The 25113-nt window shown below is 46.8% G+C and overlaps 2 protein-coding genes across 2 annotated transcripts; both read right to left on the minus strand.

The window, feature by feature from the left end:
* Window positions 1–1162: 1162 nt before the first annotated feature.
* LOC139706933 (keratin-associated protein 5-4-like) lies at window positions 1163–17064 on the minus strand. Its single transcript, XM_071616900.1, has 4 exons — window positions 17027–17064; window positions 15997–16161; window positions 1835–1922; window positions 1163–1636 (listed from the first exon to the last, which is right to left on the minus strand). The coding sequence occupies exons 1-4, from the start codon at window positions 17062–17064 to the stop codon at window positions 1163–1165; spliced, it is 765 nt and encodes a 254-aa protein (XP_071473001.1).
* Window positions 17065–17852: 788 nt separating this feature from the next.
* LOC139706934 (keratin-associated protein 5-5-like) lies at window positions 17853–18416 on the minus strand. Its single transcript, XM_071616901.1, has one exon. The coding sequence runs from the start codon at window positions 18414–18416 to the stop codon at window positions 17853–17855; it is 564 nt and encodes a 187-aa protein (XP_071473002.1).
* Between the last annotated feature and the right edge of the window lie 6697 nt (window positions 18417–25113).

The following is a 25113-nucleotide window of genomic DNA, read 5'->3' on the forward strand; positions in this document are numbered from 1 at the left end:
AGTGTCCCTGGCCTCAATCCGTGCTTAAAAAAAAAAAAAAAAAAGGTTTATCCTAGGTTCAATCCAAAAGCCTGTATTTCCCCAGTCTTCAAGAACTTTTGCTGTGCTGGGGAGGAGCCCAGGCTTCCAACATGCTGGGCAAGTGCTCTTACTCAGAGGGCAGTCCCTGGCCCTTAGATTTGTGAAGTGCTTTCTACACAGTTGCTGCTCAGGGAGTGGCACCTGCTGGTTGGTCAGACCCTCTCCCTGCACTTGCTCCTACTGTGTTGGGTTGCCCTCCCCCCATTCCATCTGGTTCACAGGAGGTTGCTCTCTACTTCTAACCATTACCAGTTGTTCCATCCTCTTTCATTACTGCACCGGACCATGGCGCCAAAGCAGGTAGCAATGGCCCTGCTGAGATTGCAGTAAGTGCCCCAGACCCACCCCCATCAGAGGAGGCTCCCTCTGCGCAGGCCCAGATGGTTTTGCTCCCCCAATGGACTGTTTGTTAAAGCACTGTGGAGTCAGGAGTCCAGTAGGGTGTGTGTGTGTTTGTTTGTTTATTGATTGACTGATTGATTTAACATTTATTTTTAGGTGTAGATGGACACAACACAATGCCTTTATTTTTATGTGGTGCTGAGGACCAACCCAGGTCCCGCCCTTGCTGGGCCAGCACTCTACCGCTGAGCCACCATCCCAGCCCCTGTATTTCTTTATGAATTCTTTAGCAGTAAGTTTCCTTAGAGTGGTTAGCAGCTGCTGTCCACCCCTTGGCAGGTGGCTGCTGTGCAGGCAGCTTCCAGGGCTGGTAGCAGGGGCAGTGTGTGAGGGCTGGTAATGTGCAGATCTGGGATGTGCAGAGGCACTGGGCTCAGAAAGGGACCCAGGTTGACTCAGAAATTGGCTCAGCCAAGTTCTCCTGGTGAAAAGCAGTGATGGGCTCTGGGACTGTGTTGGCTGAGGGAGCACAGGAGGGACATGATTTGCACCTGAAGTGAGTGAGCTTGGAGATTCCAGGGTAGCAGGAGCCAGCACAAAGAGCTCCTGCTCCTACAGAATCTGGAAACCACATCACTGGAAGTGCATCTTCTGAAAGGAGGGGATCAGAATGGTGATGAATGGCTTTGCTGTGAGGTGCTAGGCACATTCCAGCCCCTTGCCACCTGCAGCCAGAACCTCAGACCTTGCACTGACAGCAAATAGGGGCACAGCAGCAGGGCTTGCAGCAGCTGGACTGGCAGCAGCAGGGCTTGCAGCCGCAATCCTGGCAGCAGCAGGGCTTGCAGCCGCAATCCTGGCAGCAGCAGGGCTTGCAGCAGCTGGATTGACAGCAGCTATCCTGGCAGCAGCAGGGCTTGCAGCAGCAGGACTTGCAGCAGCTGTCCTGGCAGCAGCAGGGCTTGCAGCAGCTGGACTGGCAGCAGCAGGGCTTGCAGGAGCTGGACTTGCAGCAGCTGGATTTGCAGCAGCTGGATTGACAGCAGCTATCCTGGCAGCTGCAGGGCTTGCAGCAGCAGGACTTGCAGCAGCTGTCCTGGCAGCAGCAGGGCTTGCAGCAGCTGGACTGGCAGCAGCAGGGCTTGCAGCAGCTAGACTTGCAGCAGCTGTCCTGGCAGCAGGGCTTGCAGCAGCTTGATTGACAGCAGCTGGACTTGCAGCCCCCACAGGAGCCACAGCCCCCCTTGCAGCCCCCACAGGAGCCACATCCCCCCTTGCAGCCTCCACAGGAGCCACAGCCCCCCTTGCAGCCCCCACAGGAGCCACAGCCCCCCTTGCAGCCCCCACAGGCGCCACAGCCCCCTTTGCAGCCCCCACAGGAGCCACAGCTGGAGCAGGAACAGGCTGGCACACAGCAGCACATGGGCTTGCAGCAGCTGGAGCCACAGCCCCCACAGCTGGAGCCACAGCCCCCGGAGCAGCCACAGCAGGTCATGGTTCTGGAGGTGGAGGGTGGAGGAGGTGAGAGCAGCAGGTGGAGAGGGAGGAGTGAGGTGTGGGGTCTCCTGAGCCAGGGCTTTATGTACCTGCGGGGGGTCAGGCACCTGGTCACTTCCTCCTGTGTGCAGGGTGTTTCCTCAGGTCACGTTCTCTCCTGCTGTATTCTTTTCCTGCTTTCCCGTGACTGCATGTACTAGCCATGTCCGTAGGTTTCTAAATTTGGCCTTTTCCTTGTCCATGCCATTTCAGTCTGACTGACTGGGCTTCCTGGGTGCTGGCCACCGGCCTCCCGTGCTGCCTGCTGTGGCCCGTGGGTGGTGGCAGCATGCCCAGTCTCCCGCACATCTGTCTGGACTTCCACTCTTTTCTATCTGGGGTTCACGTGCTACATTAGGATGATCCTGTCCTTACCAAGGAGAGGATGCCCTCGTCCATGTGACCTGGGAATGCTCTTATTGGGAGAATCCCTGCAGATATGACTGGGGGCCTCATCTCGTATAGTACAGATGGACCCTCAACGTGTCCTTATGGGGAGACAGAGGGAGGTTTGCTGCAAAGAGAAGAGAGAGATGAATGGGAGATGCCAAGGTCAGAGAGCCTTGATCCCTCCCCCAGGGGTTGCTGATTCCCCATCCCCTCCAGCAGCGGCACACGCACAAGTGGTCCTCCCGGGGCCTGCAGGGGCAGCGTGCTGAGCTCCTTCAGCTCCTGAGGCTGAGGTGGCACTTCTGGCACAGGGTGGCATGTGTGGGTTCTGTGATGGCAAGCTGCACCCACAGAGGATGGTGCTGGCTTTGGTATTTGGAGCTTGGCTGTGAGGAGGATCTAGAAATGTGGGCGTGGTTTGGAGATTGGGTGCTGGGTAGGGGCTGCAGGGATTGTGAGGTGCAAGCTAGAGAAAGCCTGGGTTGTATGGAAGAACCTTTGGGCAGACGTATGGAGGTTCAAGGTGCCCTGGGGGGACTCAGCAGGAATCGGGGAGCAGGTACTGGAGACGACAGGCAAGGCTGTCCTGGTCACCTGCTTGCAGGACACTCAGCTTAGTCAGTCAGGTTGCAGGGCGTGCAGGAGGCAGAACTGTGATGGGTGGGACCCCTGACCCAGGAGACCTCTAACCGAGGGCACACCCTGGTGTTTTCCTGGTCCTTGTGATGTGAGAGCAGCGGGATGCTACAGGAAAGGACTGCCCAGCCCAGGAGCCAGCCCCTGATCATCTGGGGGAGTCTCAGCCCGTCCAGACTGCAGAGACTTGGATGGGGATTTTAACAACTGGGAAAGCTCTGGACAGACCTGGGGTGTCTGGCCAACCATGTTGCTGAGGAGATTAGTCCAGCGTCTCCTGAACCCACACAACCACGTCCCAGAAGCAGGAGGGGCATGGTATGGCCCAGGAGCAATCTGGGGGTTCTTGTCTGGGGTGAGGTCCCTCCATACCATGGAAGACCCACGTGGCTTTTGAGAGTTCTATCAGCAAAATCTCTGCCAACTTGGGATAAAGGGATGGAGACAGGCAGCATGAAGAAACGCTGTTGGACTTCCAAAATTCTACAGTGGACAGGGTGAGCAAGTGATCTGGGGGCAGCAGTTGGCACCGTCAAGAAAAGAGAGGGGCTGCGTGGGCAGAGAGGCAGGTCCAGAGTGCGCCAGGCTGTGGAGGCAGCGCCTGGGATGCAGGCCACAGGGCACCTGCAGCTCAAGACCAGAGGTCAGCTCTGCTGGGTTCCATGGTTTCTGAGTCTGGGGAAGCCCTTCTGTTCCCTGCTGGAAGAGCGGTTTCTGTAAGCATTGTCTCATGCCTGACCCGCCTGTGATTTGTGATTTGCAGGGTAGTTCCCCAAGCCCAAGGTGCAGAGGACTTTTGTGCGGGGTCATTCCCTGAGACCCACCACACCTTATTTAGATGAAATTGGGTTTTTCTAATGGATTCTGTTTCTGTGAGTTTGAGGACTTGGGTTAATGCTGTAGTGGGGGAAGACTTCAGGGGAACTTTGGTGGAGTGAGTGTATTCTGCTTGTGGGACAAATGTGGGGGTATTTGGGGGCCACCGGATGGTCTATAGTGGGAGGAATAATGGCACCCACAGATGTTAGGCCCCCAGGGCCACAACCAGTGCATGGGGCCTTCTAGTAAAGCACAGCTTTCTGCCAGAGAAATGTACAGTACAGGGAGCACAGAACTTGATCTCGGTTTACCCTTTGTCCAACAGGATTTCAACGTTGAGTTTCAAGTTTTTTAGTCATCTGTATTTATCATTAAAACCTACAAGACATTATTTTGTGATTTAGCCAATACTCATTTAAATTTACCCAATTTGCCACTGCCTTTACTTTCTAATTATTTTTGTGATTTGGATCTTCTCACTGTATCCTTAGGGATGTACGTATTTGTTTTGCTGTTCTGGGAATCGAACCTGGGGCCTCACTCACTCTAGGCGAATGTGAGCTACATTCCTAAGCCTGTCTGCCTCCCTCCCTCCCTCCCTCCCTCCCTCCCTCCCTCCCTATCTATCAATCACCTGTCATCTATTAATCTATCATTCATGCATTATCTCTCAATCATCGCCCTCCCTACCTGTCTTCCATTCATCAGCTCTAAGGTATGATGGGCATACAGGAGACTGACTCTCAGTGGGAAGTGCAGGGTTTGGGGATCTGCACAGGTCTCTGTACCTGTGCAACAGCCTCCTGGGCAGATGTGGACTGCCCACAGCAGGCAGCGGGTCACCTGGGCTTCTGCTCAGCTCCTTGCCCCTCTAAGTGGCTCTGCTGGCGGCCTCTGTCAAGGTGGGTTCCTTTGCCCTTGTGGGACTTCAGGTGGTTGTGTGCACAGGGTGCAGGCATGCTCCGGAGCCGGGCCTTCCCTGTCCACACCACAGGCTGCTGCTCTGCCTCCTGCCTGGGGCTCCCCGCTGGACCCCCCACGCTGCATTTCTTCACTCACCCAGGTCGAGGCTGTTTTCACAGGAAGAAAACCGCTGTGAACCTCCACTTGGAGGACATCTGAGAGCGCGGTTTATCCCGCAGGGTCCAGGGTCTGTTTCCAGCGCCCTAGGTGGCAGGCCATCCCAGCGCCCTTCCCTGCAGACCTTCCCAAGGCCCAGGTGCTGCTCAGTGCGGGTTTATCAGGGGGGCCGCCGGGGGGCGCTGTGCCACGGTCGCTCTGAGCTGAGCTCTGTGTAAGGAGACTCTGCTTCCCCGCAGCCCCTGCTGACCCCTCTGACTGCAAGATGACCTTCAATCTCAAGAGAGGGGTGTATATACTGCAGTTGGTACTGAGGATAACAGACCTCACAACAAATTAGAAACGGGAAGAGGTGGACTATGACATCAGCAGGCTCTAACCTGGAATGTAACATGACTTTATTCATTGGCCTGAACTCTCGGCCCTGATGGGGTTTTCTGCTGGCCTGTGGACACAGAGTCTTGGATTCCGTCTTGATGGGATGACAATTTAATTTTCCATTTCCATGGCGGAAACAGACGGCTGGTTGAGTTCTTGCTCTACTGGGGCTGCTTCACGTGCCCCCTCTCCTGGCGGGGGTGGTTCTGAAAAGACACAAATGGATAGGCAGTGTAGATAGGTAAATCGAGTCACGTTGGATCTAGGAGGCCAATTTTGAGTGAGTGGGAAGTTGAAGACTGACCCCTGAGTTTTACTGTTTACCAAGATGTAGGGCCAGCCCAGATAGGCCCCCAACTGAGGAAACCATGATTGGTTCCCAAGTTTCCAGACAAAGCGGATAATGAAAAACCAGCCTCTACCTCAGAGCAAAGCCTGTCCAAGGAAGGGAAATCACCTTTGCCCTTGGAAAGACCCACAGAGCACTCCTAGGCACATTCCCACCCTGCTAAGTTGTTTATCTACAAATGACAGGAGAGATCTGCTGAGCCAGGTGTCCCTGACTCAGTCAGCCTAGGTGGGGACCCTTAGCAACCCCCTAGCAGCCACCAATCAGCATGAGACAGGGAAATACCTGGGATGCCAGATGACCCTCCCAGTAGTTTATGGTGGTTGATAACGTGTTGGGAAACTGCTGAGAGCCATGGCTGAGTCTGTATGGCCCCTGGCATTTTGCCAACAGTATTGATTGACAGGCGAGGCATTACTATCCGCCTCTGCCGCAACTTTTGAGTTCTCGCACTATTTTGGAGTTCTCGTGGGGCTTTCCGGGGATTCCCCGAGAGTTCCCATTGGTTGGGGAAGTGCAGGAGGAGGTATTTCCGGGAGAGATTTTGCGGCTGGGGGTTCCTGGAGAAGCCTCGTGGCGCGTTCGGGAGGATTCCCCGGGAGCTGTGTGAAGTGTTTTTCTGCGTTTTAAAAATAAAGTTTGTTCCTGCTTCAGTGGCTCGTGATTTGTGCCCAGCCAGACTGCGGCATTTGGTGGCCCGTGCGGGGAACGTCTGAAGCTTCGGAGTAAGTGAAATTGCTTGCCCCTAAGGGAAGGCGAGAGAATGGGTGACCATTTTAAAAAACAATGTGTTCTTGTTTTGATTTGTTTTGTGTTTGTTTCAAGCTGCCTATCCCTAGAATTTTATCAGGCAGATTGGGAAAAATGGTTGGCTCAAGGTTTGAAGTTGTTCGCCCCTGAGGAAGAGATAGAAATAGACCACAAATGCACATATCAAGAAAATAGGAAAATTGATACAACGATTTTTTGTTCCGTTTTTGTTTCATTCTGTTTCGGTTTTGTTTTGTGTTATCTTATTGGGTTGCGTTATCTTTATAACAGATTAGAAATTAGTAAAAAACAAACTGAAAGAGTGTTAAGTAAATTGTTAGAGGTTCAGACCATGGAGAAAGACATTTTAGATCAAGCAAAAGAGAAGGTCTCTCAAGATAGTCAGACAGAGGAAGAAAATTTAAAGGAAGAAAGCTTAGAGGAGAAACAGCTATTAGGGAAAAAGCTACAACAGGAGGCTGCTACTAACACCGTTCTATCACCAGAGGGCATAATTCAACCAACAGCACCCCCTATGGAGATAGCTGAGTGGCCCTCAAACCCCGTAGTTGATAGATGGGATCCTGAGACAGGACCTCAAAGATTAGCATGCCCTGTACTTGAGCAGGCAGGAGGGCAGCGAATTCACCGTGCTTTAGATTTCAAAACAGTGAAGCAGTTAAAGGAGGCTGTAACAACCTATGGTCCTCAAGCACCGTTCACTGTAAGCATGGTCGAATCCATTACCAACTTGGACATGACGCCAGCAGATTGGGCTAGTATGTGTAAATCTGTGCTAAATGGAGGACAATATTTGTTATGGAAGGTTGCCAATGAGGAATTTTGCAGGGAGACAGCTAGACGAAATGCAGCAGCCGGTTACCCTCAAAGAAATCTAGATATGTTGTTAGGAAAAGGACCTTATGAGGGTCAATGGCAACAAATTGAATATGATCCTGGCGTATACGTACAAATTGCTGTAGATGCGGTTAGGGCATGGAAAACTTTACAGGGGCATGGAGGTTTACAAGGTCAATTATCTAAGGTAATACAAGGAACTAATGAACCTTACGCTGAATTTGTAGATAGGCTTATTCAAGCAGCTTCCAGAATTTTTGGGGATACAGAACAGGCAATGCCATTTATAAAACAACTGGCTTATGACCAAGCAAATCGTTGTTGCAGAGAGGTCATTAGACCATGGAGACATGAAGATTTAAACACATATATTAAATTATGTAGAGACATTAATGAACAAGGGCAAGTCTTAGCAGCAGTACAACAGGCTTTAGATGCCAGGCCAAAAACATGCTATAATTGTGATCAAACAGGACATTTTAAAAGGAGTTGCCCCATAGGAGGAGGGTTTAACAAAGCTAGATATCAAACGAATAGAATACCGGGTATTTGCCCACGATGTCGTAGAGGGAAACATTGGGCTAATGAATGCCGTTCTCAAACCACCATAGAGGGTATTCCATTATCAAAAAACAGGCAAGGACCAAGTGTTTACCCACGATATCGTGGAGAAAGGCATCGAGCTCCATTGCCAAAAAACGGACATGGGGGCCCAATGCTCCGGGGCCCACGACCACAAATGTACGGGGCACTGGAGGAACTCAGAAACACCATGGAGGAACCCAGCAACACCATCAGGGTAGTGCCCAGGACACATTATCCATCAGATCTCTCATCAGACGAACCAGAGGGAGCGCAGGGTTGGACATCTGCGCCTCCGCCAGAGCAGTACTAACTCCAGAGATGGGAGTTCAAATCATTCCCACAGGAGTAAAAGGACCTCTTCCCCAAGGAACAGTAGGCTTATTGTTAGGACGCAGTTCTTCTACGCTAAAAGGACTTATGATAAGTCCCGGGGTAATTGATCCCGATTATGAAGGTGAAATAAAAATTATAGCTAGTTCTCCAAAGGGTATATCAGTAATTTCACCAGGAGATAGAATAGCACAGTTATTAATAATACCCAGCCTACATGATAAATTTTCCAGTAGTACTATAGAAAGAGGTTCCAGGGGATTAGGCTCCACAGGTGTAGATTGGGCTATGCTGTCTTTAAATTTAGATTCTCGCCCCATGCTAAAACTAAATATTCAAGGACATGAATTTAATGGGCTACTGGATACAGGTGCAGACCTTAGCATCATATCTCGTCAAGAATGGCCACAACATTGGCCGTTACAACAAGCCACTCAAACGCTTCGAGGCCTAGGAGTGGCAACTAATCCCCATAGAAGTGCAATGGTATTAGATTGGAAGGATCCTGAAGGATGCGAAGGAACTATACAGCCATATGTATTGGATCATCTTCCTATAAATTTATGGGGACGAGATGTCCTAGATCAATTAGGTTTGACATTAACAAATAAAATCAATCCAAATGCGCCCACTATTAGGGCTAGACAAGGTTTCAGGAAAGAAAAAAGATTAGGAGAACAAGGCACAGCAGCACCCATTCAAATAGATCAGGGAATAAATAGACATGGACTGGGTTTTCAGAAGGGGTCACTGAGGCAATAAAAATTACTTGGAAATCAGATAGACCAGTATGGGTTCCTCAGAGGCCCCTGACTAAAGAAAAGATACAAGCAGCCCATGACCTGGTCAAACAACAATTAGTGGAGGGACATATACAACCTTCCGTATCTCCTTACAATACTCCCATTTTTGTCATTAAAAAGAAATCTGGTAAATGGAGATTATTGCAAGATTTAAGAGCCATTAATAATGAGATGGTTATTATGGGACCTGCTCAATCGGGGATTCCTCAATTGTCTGCTTTGCCAAAAACCTGGTATGTTTTAGCTATAGATATTAAAGATTGTTTTTTTTTCAATTCCAATTCATCCTGAGGATAGTCCACATTTTGCATTTACTATCCCTGCACTGAATCATGAAGGTCCTGATCAGAGATATGAATGGAAAGTACTCCCTCAAGGGATGGCTAACAGCCCAACTATGTGTCAAATTTATGTTAACAAAGCAATCCAGCCACTTAGAAATCAAAATCCTAAACTACAAATATTTCACTATATGGATGATGTATTGTTAGCACACAAAGATAAAAACACATTGCTAGAATGTTATGCCACACTTACAAATTTATTAAAAAATTATAATCTAGAGATAGCAATAGATAAAGTACAATTAAATTTTCCAATTAATTATTTAGGAGTTCTATTATCCTCAACCATGGTCCGTCCACCAAAAATTCAAATACGAGTAGATCAACTCCAATCACTTAACGACTTTCAAAAGTTATTAGGAGACATAAATTGGATAAGGCCTTATCTAGGCATACCAACAGGAGAGTTGGGACCTTTATTTGATATCCTAAAAGGTCCATCAGATCCAAATTCACCCCGCATGTTAACGCCTGCAGCAAGAAAGGCATTAAAAATTATTGAAACATATATGGAAAATATGCATTTGGATAGAATTGATATAACTTTGCCTTTATTATTTATTGTAATACCAACAAAAAATATTCCTACAGGAGTATTTTGGCAAGAAGGTCCATTATTGTGGATACATTTATCTTATTCTCCTAACACTATTCTTACTAGGTATCCTGAGGCTGTAGGACAATTAATACTCAAAGGAATAAAAGCAGCAAAGGGAGTGTTTGGAATTTCTCCCAATAAAATTATTACTCCATATACTGTGGATCAAATTGATGAGTTAGCTAATGAGTTAAATACTTGGGCAATAATCATGTGTAACTCTAATGTTTCATTTGATAATCACTTCCCATCTAATCCTTTGTTGTCTTTTTGGTCTTCGCATCCTGTAGTTTTTCCAAAAATGACAAGAAAAACCCCTATCATGAATGCTCCAAATGTATTCACTGATGGGTCAAATAATGGTACAGCAGCAGTAGTTACCCCTGATCAAACTTTTACATTTTTAGTACCCAAACAATCAGCTCAAAAGGTAGAGCTTAATGCAGTTTTACAAGCTTTTGTGATGTTTAAAGATTCTGTATTTAATTTATTCTCTGATAGTCAGTATGTAGTTAATGCTATAGTATCCCTTGAAGATGCTGGCAGGATTTCCCCTTCCTCTACTGTTTTCTCTTTGTTTTCTGCTATACAATGCCTAATCTGGGACAGAAAAGATCCATTCTTTATAGGACATATCAGAGCACATACAGGATTGCCTGGAGCCCTTAGTTTGGGCAACGATTTAGCAGATAAAACTACACATGACATACATATTTTCTCTACACTAGAAGAAGCTACACATTTTCATAAAAGGTTCCATGTCAATGCTAATACTTTACAAAAGTGTTTTAAAATAACTAAGGAACAAGCTAGACAAATAATAAAACAATGTTAAAATTGTGTGACCTTTTTACCACAAGTTAATCTTGGAGTCAATCCTAGAGGACTGATACCTAACCATATTTGGCAGACGGACGTCACACACTTGCCACAATTTGGAAAATTAAAATATTTGCATGTTACAGTTGATACTTCTTCCGGATTTTTGATGGGCTCCCTTCATTCCGGAGAAAAAACTAAAGATGTTATAGCTCATTGCTTACAAAATTTTGCCACTGTGGGCGTTCCAAAACAGTTAAAAACAGATAATGGTCCTGGTTATACTTCTACCTCTTTTAAACAATTTTGCTCATCATTTGGCATTACTCATATAACAGGAATTCCATACAATCCACAAGGACAAGGCATAGTTGAAAGAGCTCATCAAACTATTAAAATGTACTTACTAAAGCAAAAAGAGGGAATTGGAAAGGGGTATATGTCACCCAAAGATAAACTTAAAATAACCCTTTTTACTCTAAACTTTTTAAATTTGGATTCCTCAGGGCTTAGTGCTGCGGAAAGGCATATGTGTCCAAAAAATGTACATAAGCCTAAGGTACTTTGGAAGGATATTCTAACAGGACAATGGAAAGGTCCTGACCCAGTGATTGTCTGGAGTCGGGGTTCTGTTTGTGTTTTTCCACAGGGAGAACAGCAGCCGATTTGGATTCCAGAGAGATTAACTAAAACAATTTCTACAGGCCAAAAGGAAGATGATTTGACTCAAATCCATAACAGCTGATATCCAGAACTCCAGTTTGGCTATTCTTACATCTACGACAGTGATTAACCAGGATGCTTTTTTCAATATTTATTTTATTATTTGCCTTTTCCCACATCATAAAGTTTTATTTTATTTTTGAGCTCATACAGACCTAGGTTAATGTTTTTCTGATCAGTTTTATTTTTTGACTGTAGAGTTTTTAAGCATTGCAATGGAGATTTCACCTAGGTAAAGCTTCAAGGCCTTTACTATTGTCTTAAGTGTTGTATGTTATGTGTGCACACTTCTGTTTTGTGTTGTATGTCTGTATGTGCGTATGTCCATATATCATATATGAGGAGCGCTCATGAATAAATGGATCCGAATTTTTTTATTCACATGATTTTAATGGTTTAATTTAGATTGGGTAAACAGCTTTGAAAATTGTTTTAATATGTGAACAAATAAGGAGGTTAACAGATCTGTTTGTTTACTTTCACCTTTCCTTCTCATTATATTTAATAATTCTGTTCAGGATAATGTAAATTGTTCAAAAAATTGTTTTCTTAGTGCCTGTTGGAATGTTACATAATTTTTTTCTTAGCATCATTGCCAGAATTCCTATCTTCATCCCAGTGCCGGTGAAGACAAAGATAAAACCAAACTACAGCTTCTTCGATAGATATCACAACAAACTGTAAAAACTGATGCATCAATGAATAATAACTCCACAAGTAATGCTCAATTAAGGAGTCGATTTACTTTGGGAGGAAATGGACATATTGACAGATTCCTCTGCTTTGAATTGCTTGCAGACCTTGCCTGGACTATGTATCACTTGTATGCATTGTGAACTATCTGTTGGTACAGCGAATTGTGGTAGTGCTGGAGTATTTTTGCTGATGGTGTCACCGGTGGTACAATTTTTCAAAGGAGCCCTCAATTGGCTTAGTGTCATGGCATTTTGCATCCTCCTCCCTTCTACTAGTGATGGTCTAAAATTTGGGGGCCAACAGAGGTGAGGCGAAGAACCTCACCCCCCCACTGGTGCAAAGGCCTCTCCACAAGTATGGCTGTATGCTGGACCGGTAGTCAGTGACGGGTATGATCCAATTGCAGTGGTACCAACCTAAGACAGGAGGCTGACGCCTAGAGGTCAGTTCATCCGATGACAGGTAAGGACCATATGTTGAATTGGACTGCCTAACAGGCACTGTCCCTAAGCCACATTGCTTGTTGTTTAATTAAACAAAAAGGGGGAGATGCTGAGAGCCACGGCTGAGTCTGTATGGCCCCTGGCATTTTGCCAACAGTATTGATTGACAGGCGAGGCATTACTATCCGCCTCTGCCGCAACTTTTGAGTTCTCGCACTATTTTGGAGTTCTCATGGGGATTTCCGGGGATTCCCCGAGAGTTCCCATTGGTTGGGGAAGTGCAGGAGGAGGTATTTCCGGGAGAGATTTTGCGGCTGGGGGTTCCTGGAGAAGCCTCGTGGCGCGTTCGGGAGGATTCCCCGGGAGCTGTGTGAAGTGTTTTCCTGCAGTTTAAAAATAAAGTTTGTTCTTGCTTCAGTGGCTCGTGATTTGTGCCCAGCCAGACTGCAGCAGGAAACCATGTAGTTCAGCACGAACACCCCTCTTGGCTTAAACCAATCAGTTCAAATGAATACCCCTCTTGTAGTAACCAATCACCCCTACCCAACTTGTTCCCGCCAGTGAATGTGCTAATCACGTTTTAGAGTTGTTATTTGATTTTCCCGAGGTGTGTGACGATTTGCTAAGAGATGCTATGATGTATGAGAAGTCCCTGCCTTCTCCAAAGAATGTATAAAACTGCTGCAAACCCTGGGCTCGGGGCCTCTCAGCGTCACCAGTTGCTGTGTGCATGTGTGGAGGACCGAGCTAGCTCACAATAAACACCTCTTTGCTGCTTACATCGATCTTGGGTCTCTGGTGGTCTTTTGGGGGTCCCGAATTCGAGCATAACACTTCACTCTGAATGGTGAATAGACCACTTAGCCAGTTTCCTCCTAATGGAAATCTTGTATCTTTCGACTGATACCTCCCTAAACTCCCCCCACCCCACCCCTGGTACCCAACATCCCACTTGAGCTGTTGTGAATTGCACTTTTTTTTATCCTACCTATAGGACATCAAAGAAGAGCTGAGTGTCATGGCGCAAGCCTGTGATCCCAGTGACTCATGAGGCTGAGGCATGAGGATCACAAGTTCAAGACCAGCCTGGGCAAGTTAGGTAGCTGCTACCTCAAAATAAAAAATGAAAAGCAAAGAAAAGGTGATGGGGGGGATTAGGTGATGGTGGGGGATGGGTGAATGTGGTTTCATACTCAGAAGGTCCTCCTGGAATCTACCAGTGATGTTACCTGCGGTACTGTGATGAAGGTAGAGGATTTACCAGGAACTCTTAAAGCAGAAACTGGATGTGGTGAGACAAAAGCCTGGAGGGAAGGGGTTAAGTGTTCTGTTCAGCCATGAAATCAAGGCAACTGTGCTGCTCAACAGGGCATCTGGAGGCTCGGGAAGGCTGATGCCCCCCTGGCTGGACCTCAAACCCATGGGCATGGGCTCTATGAGATCCCTCTTTCAGGAAGACAGCTTGGGGAATTGAGTCTTGCCAGACCCTATCATTTGTTCCTGGTACCTATGGGCCCAAGGCAAAAGCCCCCAAACCATCTGACCTCCTTCCCTTGGAGCCAGTTACACCTCATGTCTCTCTAGGGTGCCATTGACCTTCTTGGGAAATATATCTGGATGCAAGGAAAGCTGGTGTTTTTAGATGTCTAATCAAACAACACTTGCTATAGCTCGAGCTGGCGTCTGGTGGTATTGTGCAGGTCCAGTACTTGAGACCTGACCCACCAATTACAGTGGAACCTGCCCTTTGGTTAAATTGGCTAGCCCTTTCTCCCTGGTATTTCTCAGACCAAGTCAATCTCAGTTCCCCAGGAAGGAGAGGGGTCTCTCTTCCCCAGGGTCATCTGAACGTTGTATTTATATAGATTCCATTAGGATTCCTTGAGGGAGGGATTCTTAATGGGTTCAAAGCCAGGAATCAGGTAGCAACAGATTTTTAGTCAATTCTCTTAGTGTTTATGATAAATAAAAATGTACCTGGATTAACTACATTTATATAATCAACAAAGGATCATTAAATATACCAGAGATACTCTCAAGGGCATTGAGGAAAAATTAGATGCTACTGGTATCACACAGAAAGAACTAATCCCATCTATTCTTCTTCTTCTAATTGTTGCATTGGGAGTAGTGACTACAATCAGTCAGTTGTACCATCCCATGTGTGGGAGGTTTTATTCAATGACTGATATATCAGAGACAGCTCTCACCAAAAAACCCAGTCTCAAATCAAAACAATCCTCTTGGCTGGGCCAGGTGGCACTGTCCTGCTATCCCAGTGGCTTGGGAGGCTGAGGCAGGAGGATCACAGGTTCAAAGCCAGCCTCAGCAACTTAGCAAGGCTCTAAGCAAATTAGGAATACCCTGTCTCTCAATAAAAAATAAAAAAGGGCTGGGGTTGTGGGATAGTGGTTAAGAACCCATGGGTTCAATCCCTGGTACCAAAATAAATAACCAAATGAATAAATAATCCACCTGTAGTAGATACAGAAGAACATAAAGGTCAAACGATGTTATCTAAATTTGAAGAAAAGAATTTACATGGATCATAAAAAGGGGGAAATGGGAAGAAACGTCTTCCTGTCTATCAAAGTTTAACTGTCATGCAACACAAGCATGTTTACTGTAAGTTCAGTGCCATGTGGTCAGCTTGGAGCCATCTTAAGTTTGAGAACCATGAGGTCAGCTTGGAGCCATCATAAGTTAGGGAACAATGTGGGCAGAATGGGGCCATTGGTAAATTCCCTAACAGGTATCCAGTCACAAGAGTAGCCTTTTCCAGTGCTCTTCTCCCCTTTAAAATCAGCTACCCCATAGGTTGTGCCCCAGACCTCTTCCTATCAGGAGCGAGGAGCAGCACTTGTTAGAGGTAAAGATTGGCAGACTGCCCTCCCCCAGGTGTGTGTTGGGCCTCCCCCCTCTGCAGAAGAATTGTGCCTTGCCCACCCACTTCTGAGCAGGTGACTCACTTCTTGTGGCACCTCGGTGTATATAAGATGTGTGACAGACAGACAGATGGATAGATAGATGGATGGATAGACAGAGGGTGTTTCTGGGGCTCTCTTTTGGGGATGCGGACTGGCCCATGAGCTGAGGGATACCACAGCTAAGGCTCCATTAGTGTCCTGACTTGTACAGGCCCTGATTCTGGGTGGCAAAGTGCAGAGTATGGCCCAGGGATCGGCACCTGTTTAAAGCCGGTGTCCAACCACCCTTGGGATCCCAGGATTCCTATAGGACCTCCTTTTCCCTGTAGGAAATGGCTGCAGGTATTCTGGGGGCTGGCTTCCCCAGTGGCTGTAGTGCCAGCCCCTCCCCTGAGGGCATCTTCCTTCCTTGACAATTAATATGCTCTGAGGCACCCCAGGATTCAGTCCTGTGGGGCCCCCAGGCCTGGACTTTCCTTGACCTGTCCAGCTGACTGTGGATGGAGTACCCTCCAAATCTGCCCAGGGCATACTCCTGGGGGCCCAAGTCCTCCTGAGAAGGGGCGGTCAGGCGTTTGCAGCAGAGCTCACACACAGGCTGCATCTTAGAGGAGGTGGCCAGAAAAGGGGCATTCTGCCCAGGTTTCCCCAGCAAGGGGTCAGGTGTGGAACTCCTACGGGGTGTCAGGCGTTTCTCAGGGCTGGGTCCCTTTCCCTCCAGCATTTGGGGAACAACATGAACTCCTTTTCCAGTGCCTGGGTACGTCCAGGGCTTGGTTCAGACTGAAGCTGCGAACACCTGCACCGGGCTGGTCACAGGGCAGTCAGGGCACAGGAAGGAAGTGGAGACCTGCGGACACTGCACTAGTTCAAAAAAGGGAGCTACCCTTTCTGTGATGGGATTTTACTTATTCATATATTTGTATGTGGTGCTGAGAAGCAAACCTAGTGCCTCCCACATGCTAGGCAAGTGCTCTACCGCTGAGCCCGTGCCCCAGCCCCAGCCTTAAAGCCGCTTTAACACAAGCAGCAAACACTATCTAGTGCTGCTGTTACCCCACAATCGGTGTGCAGAAGTCCATCCAGGACCCATGCAGGGGGTCTCCCTAATGAGTCTTGCAAGACCAGCCTGGGCAAGTTAGGTAGCTCCTACCTCAAAATAAAATTGAAAAAATAAATTAGTGGGGGGTGGGCTGGGGATGTGGCTGCATAATTAAGTGTCCCTGGGCTCAATCCTTGGTTAAAAAAAAAATTATCATAGGTTATTCCAAAAGCCTGTATTTCCCCAGTCTTCAAGAACTTTGCTGTGCTGTGGAGGAGCCCAGGCTTCCAACATGCTGGGCAAGTGCTCTTACTCAGAGGGCAGTCCCTGGCCCTTAGATTTGTGAAGTGCTTTCTACACAGTTGCTGCTCAGGGAGTGGTACCTGCTGGTTGGTCAGACCCTCTCCCTGCACTTGCACTTGCTCCTACTGTGTTTGGTTGCCCTCCCCCCATTCCATCTGGTTCACAGGAGGTTGCTCTCTGCTTCTAACCATTACCAGTTGTTCCATCCTGTTTCATAACTGCACTGGACCATGGCGGCAAAGCAGGTAGCAACGGCCCTGCTGAGATTGCAGTAAGTGCCCCAGACCCACCCCCATCAGAGGAGGCTCCCTCTGCGCAGGCCCAGATGGTTTTGCTCCCCCAATGGATTGTTTGTTAAAGCACTGTGGAGTCAGGAGTCCAGTAGGGTGTGTGTTGTTTATTGATTGATTGATTGATTTAACATTTATTTTTAGGTGTAGATGGACACAACACAATGCCTTTATTTTTATGTGGTGCTGAGGACCGAACCCAGGTCCCGCTCTTGCTGGGCCAGCGCTCTACCGCTGAGCCACCATCCCAGCCCCTGTATTTCTTTATGAATTCTTTAGCAGTTAAGTTTCCTTAGAGTGGTTAGCAGCTGCAGTCCACCCCTTGGCAGGTGGCTGCTGTGCAGGCAGCTTCCAGGGCTGGTAGCAGGGGCAGTGTGTGAGGGCTGGTAATGTGCAGATCCTGGGATGTGCACAGGCACTGGGCTCAGAAAGTGACCCAGGTTGACTCAGAAATTGGCTCAGCCAAGTTCTCCTGGTGAAAAGCAGTGATGGGCTCTGGGACTGTGTTGGCTGAGGGAGCACAGGAGGGACATGATTTGCACCTGAAGTGAGTGAGCTTGGAGATTCCAGGGTAGCAGGAGCCAGCACAAAGAGCTCCTGCTCCTACAGAATCTGGAAACCACATCACTGGAAGTGCATCTTCTGAAAGGAGGGGTTCAGAATGGTGAGGAATGGCTTTGGTGTGAGGTGCTAGGCACATTCCAGCCCCTTGCCACCTGCAGCCAGAACCTCAGATCTTGCACTGACAGCAAATAGGGGCACAGCAGCAGGGCTTGCAGCAGCTGGACTGGCAGCAGCAGGGCTTGCAGCAGCTGGATTTGCAGCAGCTGGACTGGCAGCAGCAGGGCTTGCAGCAGCAATCCTGGCAGCAGTAGGGCTTGCAGCAGCTGGATTGACAGCAGCTATCCTGGCAGCAGCTGGACTTGCAGCAGCTGTCCTGGCAGCAGCAGGGCTTGCAGCAGCTGGACTGGCAGCAGCAGGTCTTGCAGGAGCTGGACTTGCAGCAGCTGTCCTGGCAGCAGGGCTTGCAGCAGCTTGATTGACAGCAGCTGGACTTGCAGCCCCCACAGGAGCCACATCCCCCCTTGCAGCCCCCACAGGAGCCACAGCCCCCCTTGCAGCCTCCACAGGAGCCACAGCCCCCCTTGCAGCCCCCACAGGAGCCACAGCTGGAGCAGGAACAGGCTGGCACACAGCAGCACACGGGCTTGCAGCAGCACACGGGCTTGCAGCAGCTGGAGCCACAGCCCCCACAGCTGGAGCCACAGCCCCCGGAGCAGCCACAGCAGGTCATGGTTCTGGAGGTGGAGGGTGGAGGAGGTGAGAGCAGCAGGTGGAGAGGGAGGAGTGAGGTGTGGGGTCTCCTGAGCCAGGGCTTTATGTACCTGCGGGGGGTCAGGCACCTGGTCACTTCCTCCTGTGTGCAGGGTGTTTCCTCAGGTCACGTTCTCTCCTGCTGTATTCTTTTCCTGCTTTCCCATGACTGCATGTACTAGCCATGTCCGTAGGTTTCTAAATTTGGCCTTTTCCTTGTCCATGCCATTTCAGTCTGACTGACTGGGCTTCCTGGGTGCTGGCCACCTGCCTCCCGTGCTGCCTGCTGTGGCCCGTGGGTGGTGGCAGCATGCCCAGTCTCCCGCACATCTGTCTGGACTTCCACTCTTTTCTATCTGGGGTTCACGTGCTACATTAGGATGATCCTGTCCTTACCAAGGACATTGGGAGTTGTGACTACAATCAGTCAGTTGTACCATCCCATGTGTGGGAGGTTTTATTCAATGACTGATATATCAGAGACAGCTCTCACCAAAAAACCCAGTCTCAAATCAAAACAATCCTCTTGGCTGGGCCAGGTGGCACTGTCCTGCCATCCCAGTGGCTTGGGAGGCTGAGGCAGGAGGATCACAGGTTCAACAACAGCCTCAGCAACTTAGCAAGGCTCTAAGCAAATTAGGAAGACCCTGTCTCTCAATAAAAAATAAAAAAGGGCTGGGGTTGTGGGATAGTGGTTAAGAACCCATGGGTTCAATTCCTGGTACCAAGAATAAATAATCCACCTGTAGTAGATACAGAAGAACATAAAGGTCAAAGGATGTTATCTAAATTTGAAGAAAAGAATTTATATGGATCATAAAAAGCGGGAAATTGGAAGACACTTTTTCCTGTCTATCAAAGTTTAACTGTGATGCAACACAAGCATGTTTACTGTAACTTCAGTGCCATGTGGTCAGCTTGGAGCCATCTTAAGTTTGAGAACCATGAGGTCAGCTTGGAGCCATCTTAAGTTAGGGAACAATGTGGGCAGAATGGGGCCATTTGCAAATTCCCTAACAGGTATCCAGTCACAACATGCCGCAGTCTGGCTGGGCACAGAATCGTGATCCACCACACAGCTTGTAGATTCAAACAGCAACTCTTTATTCCCAAACTCACACCAGCCATCTACAATCACGTTCTGGGGAAATCCACGTTTTCTGCCCAAATCCACCCCCACTGGACTTCTGTCTCCCCCAAAATACTGTCTGAATCCCGTGAGAACTCAAGGGGAACTCAGGCAGCAGGATACGCCCTATTCCCAGCAGGAATAACCTTAAACCTGGAACCACCCTAAACCCGAATTGTCCTAAACCGGAACACCTTAAATCCGGATCTGCCCTGGTCCTTGAGCCAGGTCACCTTACATGCAATGTCACTGCAAAATGTCCTATTTCCACGAGTCCTTCCACTAAGCAACATGGGGTATGCTGGCAAGAAAATTGTCATACCTACTTGGCTAATTGCTCCCAGCATCTCCCCCCTTCTGATTAATTAAACAAAAAGCAATGTGGCTTAAGGACCGTGCCTGGTAGGTTGTCCAATTCAACATATGGTTCTTACCCATCATCGGAAAACTGACCTTTAGGCGTCAGCCTCCTGTCTTAGGTTGATACCACTGCAATTGGATCATACCCGTCACTGACTACCGGTCCAGCATATAGCCATTGGCCCCCAAATTTTAGACCATCACTAGCAGAAGGGAGGAGGATACAGAAATGCCACGACACCAAGCCAATTGACAGCTCCTTGGGAAAAATTGCATCACTGGTGACACCATCAGCAAAGATATGCCAGCACTACCACAATTAACATGGGGTGCGCTGGCAAGGAAATAAAAATTACATCACTGGTGACACCATCAGCAAAGATATGGCAGCATTACCACAATTCGCTGCACCAAACGATAGTTACATAGTCTAGGCAAGTTCTGCAAGCAGTTCAAAGCGGAGGGGTCTATCAATATGTCCATTTCCTCCCCAAATCCGTTTCCTCCCAAAGTAAGTTGACTCCTTGATTGAGCATTACTTGTTGAGTTATATTCATTGATGCATCAGTTTATACAGTTTACTGTGATAGCTATCATAGAAGCTGTAGTTTGGTTTTATCTTTGTCTTCACCGGCACTGGGATGAAGATAGGAATTCTGGCAATGATGCTAAAGAGACATTATCCTGAAAAGGCTTATTAAATATAATGAAAAGGAAAGGTGAAAGTAAACAAACAGATCTGTTAACCTACTTTAAAAACAATCCTTAACAGCTGTTTACCTAATTTAAATTAAACCATTTAAATCACGTGAATAAAAAAAAATAATAATTCGGATCCATTTTTTCATGAGCACTCCTCATATAAGAAATATGGACATACGCACACACAGACATACAACACAAAACACAAATGTGCACACAAACGTACAACACATAAGACAATAGTAAAGGCCTTGTAGCTTTACCTAGGTGAAATCTCCATTGCAATGTTTAAAAACTCCACAGTCAAAAAATAAAACTGATCAGAAAAACATTAACCTAGGTTTGTATGAGCTCAAAAAATAAAATAGAACTTTATGATGTGGGAAAAATGCAATAATAAAATAGATATTGAAAAAAGCATCCTGGTTAATCACTGTCGCAGATGTAAGAATAGCCAAGCTGGAGCTCTGGATATCAGCTGCTATGGATTTGAGTCAAATCATATTTTTTTTGGTCTGTAGAAATTGCTTTGGTTAGTATGTCTCTCTGGAATCCAAATCGGCTGCTGTTCTCCCTGTGGAAACACACAAACAAAACCCCGACTCCAGATAATCACTGGGTCAGGACCTTTCCATTGTCCTGTTAGAATATCTTTCCAAAGTACCTTGGGCTTATGTACATTTTTTGGACACATATGCCTTTCCGCAGCACTAAGTCCTGATGAATCCAAATTTAAAAAGTTTAGAGTAAAAAGCGTTATTTTAAGTTTACCTTTGGGGGTATATACCCCTTTCCAATTCCCTCTTTTTGCTTTAATAAGTATATGTCTGTATCTAATAGTTGTCTTAGCGTTTTGCATTTTCTATCTGTAATACCTTACTTGATATTTTCAACCATTTTTTATCTTATTTCTATCTTCTAGTTTTTTTTTTTCCTAAGGTTTGTACATTCACCCTTAGTTGCTTTTTTTTTCCTCTTAGTTTTCTTGTTTCCTATTTTGTGGGTTTAAAATTATTGTCTTCCTGCATCTTTTCTATCTTTCTACATCCTCTTTATCTTTTTTCTTTTTAACTTTCTATACTTCTGTCTTTAAAGTTTTTCACTTCAAATTTTTAATCTTCTTTATCTAAATATCTTTTATCCTATTATCTTCCCATTTTCATGTTTTTTTTTTAAGTAATGCTTTTAAGAATAACTAGGCTTCGAATGACGCAATCTTTTCTCCATCATGAAGGCATTTTAACCACCTTCAATTTAACCTTTTAAAGCCTTTTGCAACTTAGACATTTTACAAATATCTTTTTTCTTTTTTCGGCCATGAAGGTATCTCGACCACCTTCAATTTAACCTTTTAAAGCCTTTTAATTATCATCTATACTGTACTTTTAAATGTACTTTTTCACCACCTACAACTTCACTCTTTTAAACGAGGCTTAGATTCTGTTTAAATCTCTTTAATATTAGTTTACATGGCTGCCCTTCAACCAAAGGCTTTAACTCCATTAAGAAGCTTTGTCTCAATCTGCCATGTACAAATACCTTTTTCTTCTTTCTTCCTTTCTCAAGCTTTTAAAGTAAGTCTAGTTTCCTCAAAATCTTTTTAAATGGCATTTTACAACTTTTTACTTTACCACACAGAGATTATCTCATCTAGAAATATTTATTTTTCTTTTAACCTTCCATATTAAAATATATTTCCACATCTTGAATCTTTTTATATCTCTTTTGTAGCCATTAACCCTTTTTATAAATTCACATTCTGAAACAACTCTTATAAAATTTCTGATTTAAACAAATTACTCCACTTTAATAAGATGAAATACTTTCACGTTTTTTATGATACTATAATACTACAATTGAAACCCAACTGAAAATTTTTCTACTCTTTGTATATAAATTACACATGATAGAATCTTAACTCTTAGTAACCTTGTTTTAGCAAAGACACAGACACAAAGCAATATTAAACATTTTTCCATTTACCAATTTATGAAAACACACATAATGTTTAAATATACTACCTTATGGAACTTAATAAGTAAAGAGTACTTGATTTCATATTTAGTGGTTGATATTTTAACACTTTAGCTTTGTAAATTAATCAGATGTCTGTAAAAACCAAGATCTTAGACAAATGTAGTAAACAGAATTAGCCATCTTTTTGTTGAAGAAAAATCTTTTTACAGGATACCATGATGGTCCCATTGATATACTTAATAACTCGTCTTTAAAAAGCCATGGGCTACATTTTTGTGTTGTATCAACATATGCCCTAATTGTTCTTGGTCTCACTGGGGTGCCTCCTTCCTCTAACAATTTCTGTTGCTCAGAGGCGAATAACTTCAAACCTTGAGTCAACCATTTTCCCCAGTTTGCCTGAGAAAGTTCTAGGAACAGGCAACTTGAAATAAAAACAAAATAAATCAAAACAATAACACATTGTTTTTGAATTGGTCACCCATTCTTTCGCTCTTCCTCAGGGGCGAGCAATTTCACTTACCTCCAAGTTTCAGGCGTTCCCCGTACGGACCACCAAATGCCGCAGTCTGGCTGGGCACAAATACACGAGCCACCACACAGCTTGTAGATTCAAACAGCAACTCTTTATACCCGAACTCACACCAGCCATCTACAATCACGTTCTGGGGAAATCCACGTTCTCTGCCCAAATCCACCCCCACTGGGCTTCTGTCTCCCAAAAAATACTGTCTGAATCCCATGAGAACTCAAGGGGAACTCAGGCAGCAGGATATGCCCTATTCCCAGCAGGAATAACCTTAAACATGGAACCACCCTAAACCCGGATTGTCCTAAACCGGGAACACCCTAAACCTGGATTGTCCTAAACCGGGAACACCCTAAACCTGGATCTGCCCTGGTCCTTGAGCAAGGCCACCTTACATGCAATGTCACTGCAAAATGTCCTATTTCCACAAGTCCTTCCACTAAGCAACATGGGGTACGCTGTCAAGGAAATTGTCATACCTACTTGGCTAATGGCTCCCAGCAACAACAGTAGCCTTTTCCAGTGCTCTTCTCCCCTTTAAAATCAGCTAACCCCATAGCTTGTGCCCCAGACCTCTTCCTATCAGGAGCGAGGAGCAGCACTTGTTAGAGGTAAAGATTGGCAGACTGCCCTCCCCCAGGTGTGTGTTGGGCCTCCCCCCTCTGCAGAAGAATTGTGCCTTGCCCACCCACCTCTGAGCAGGTGACTCACTTCTTGTGGCACCTCGGTGTATATAAGATGTGTGACAGACAGACAGACAGATGGATAGATAGATGGATGGATAGACAGAGGGTGTTTCTGGGGCTCTCTTTTGGGGATGCGGACTGGCCCATGAGCTGAGGGATACCACAGCTAAGGCTCCATTAGTGTCCTGACTTGTACAGGCCCTGATTCTGGGTGGCAAAGTGCAGAGTATGGCCCAGGGATCGGCACCTGTTTAAAGCCGGTGTCCAACCACCCTTGGGATCCCAGGATTCCTATAGGACCTCCTTTTCCCTGTAGGAAATGGCTGCAGGTATTCTGGGGGCTGGCTTCCCCAGTGGCTGTAGTGCCAGCCCCTCCCCTGAGGGCATCTTCCTTCCTTGACAATTAATATGCTCTGAGGCACCCCAGGATTCAGTCCTGTGGGGCCCCCAGGCCTGGACTTTCCTTGACCTGTCCAGCTGACTGTGGATGGAGTACCCTCCAAATCTGCCCAGGGCATACTCCTGGGGGCCCAAGTCCTCCTGAGAAGGGGCGGTCAGGCGTTTGCAGCAGAGCTCACACACAGGCTGCATCTTAGAGGAGGTGGCCAGAAAAGGGGCATTCTGCCCAGGTTTCCCCAGCAAGGGGTCAGGTGTGGAACTCCTACGGGGTGTCAGGCGTTTCTCAGGGCTGGGTCCCTTTCCCTCCAGCATTTGGGGAACAACATGAACTCCTTTTCCAGTGCCTGGGTACGTCCAGGGCTTGGTTCAGACTGAAGCTGCGAACACCTGCACCGGGCTGGTCACAGGGCAGTCAGGGCACAGGAAGGAAGTGGAGACCTGCGGACACTGCACTAGTTCAAAAAAGGGAGCTACCCTTTCTGTGATGGGACTTTACTTATTCATATATTTGTATGTGGTGCTGAGAAGCAAACCTAGTGCCTCCCACATGCTAGGCAAGTGCTCTACCGCTGAGCCCGTGCCCCAGCCCCAGCCTTAAAGCCGCTTTAACACAAGCAGCAAACACTATCTAGTGCTGCTGTTACCCCACAATCGGTGTGCAGAAGTCCATCCAGGACCCATGCAGGGGGTCTCCCTAATGAGTCTTGCAAGACCAGCCTGGGCAAGTTAGGTAGCTCCTACCTCAAAATAAAATTGAAAAAATAAATTAGTGGGGGGTGGGCTGGGGATGTGGCTGCATAATTAAGTGTCCCTGGGCTCAATCCTTGGTTAAAAAAAAAATTATCATAGGTTATTCCAAAAGCCTGTATTTCCCCAGTCTTCAAGAACTTTGCTG

The sequence above is a fragment of the Marmota flaviventris genome, chromosome 9 (genome assembly GCF_047511675.1).
Source record: "Marmota flaviventris isolate mMarFla1 chromosome 9, mMarFla1.hap1, whole genome shotgun sequence".
In the NCBI taxonomy this organism is placed as follows: Eukaryota; Metazoa; Chordata; class Mammalia; order Rodentia; family Sciuridae; genus Marmota; species Marmota flaviventris.